The sequence below is a fragment of the Etheostoma spectabile genome, chromosome 11, assembly GCF_008692095.1.
Source record: "Etheostoma spectabile isolate EspeVRDwgs_2016 chromosome 11, UIUC_Espe_1.0, whole genome shotgun sequence".
NCBI lineage: Eukaryota > Metazoa > Chordata > Actinopteri > Perciformes > Percidae > Etheostoma > Etheostoma spectabile.
In genome coordinates this window covers 17,613,693-17,614,681 of record NC_045743.1, presented here as the reverse complement: position 1 = coordinate 17,614,681, position 989 = coordinate 17,613,693, and the positions used below count along the sequence as shown (strand labels likewise).

The window sequence follows — 989 nt, the reverse complement described above, 5'->3', positions numbered from 1 at the left end:
ATGCACGGCTCTATAAGTAGTGATTAAAATGTTAAAATGCACTCTAAAACCTACTGGAAGCCATTGAAAAGCCTTAAGCACGGTAGTGATGTGGATCTCGTGCTGGTCCCAGACTAAAAGTCTTGCCGCTGCATTCTGTACAACTTGCAGTTTGCCAATGGATGATTTGTTTAAACACGTGTACAGTACATTGCAATAATCCAAACGTGAGGAAATAAAAGCAAGAACAAGCATCTCCATCACTTTTTTAGAGACCACAGATCTGATCTTAGCGATGTTCCTGAGACATGAGTCGGTGTTATATACGAAGGCACTTTGAAAGTGAGCCTTTTATTGAGTAAAACAGGGCGGTATGCGTGTAAATTTAATCAAAAGACAGAATTTAATAAAAGAGGGAAAGGTGTGTGGTGCCAAGGAAGTGGCTGCAGACGCAGAGCGAGGCAGACACTCACCGGGGGAGCTCTGAGGAGACGAGAGGCAGTGGCTCGGGTGGAGCAACGGCGGCACGTACGACATCACCTCCTCCTCGAACAAGCTGGAGACGAGAGAGAGAGAGACGTGCATGCACACACACACAGTCAGGAGAAGATAAGATAAGACGGACGTCAGTGATCCCAAAATGGGGAAATTCACTCAGCAGAGCAGCTCAATGCAACACAACCAGAAAAATACACAGGAAATATAAATAGGGTAGAAAAAAAACACACAAAAACTAGAATATTAATGGTAAACACCTACACTATAAGCACTTATTTAATACACAGGTGGGAAGAATACAGATATACAGATGAATAGGCAACGCCATATTGCACAGTGGGCGGTGACACAGAGTAGTGAATAAATAGCCAGGGCAGAAAATTATTAAGTGATGGCCCAAACCTTATTTGTACTACCTTAAATCTTTGTTACACTGCTCATTTTAGCCTAACTTCTTATATCTATCTGTAAAAATTCAGTCTATAATAATAGCCGCCTGTATATATATATTC

At 41.9% G+C, this 989-nt stretch overlaps 1 protein-coding gene across 1 annotated transcript in view; it reads right to left on the bottom strand.

Moving 5' to 3' along the window:
- Positions 1-989, bottom strand: part of hecw2a (HECT, C2 and WW domain containing E3 ubiquitin protein ligase 2a) — a gene marked incomplete at its 5' end in the record, with an annotated part of 59,751 nt that overhangs the window by 14,709 nt on the left and 44,053 nt on the right. The window contains 1 exon segment of the mRNA XM_032529650.1: positions 453-535. Within this exon segment, the coding sequence (XP_032385541.1) occupies positions 453-535 (83 nt within the window).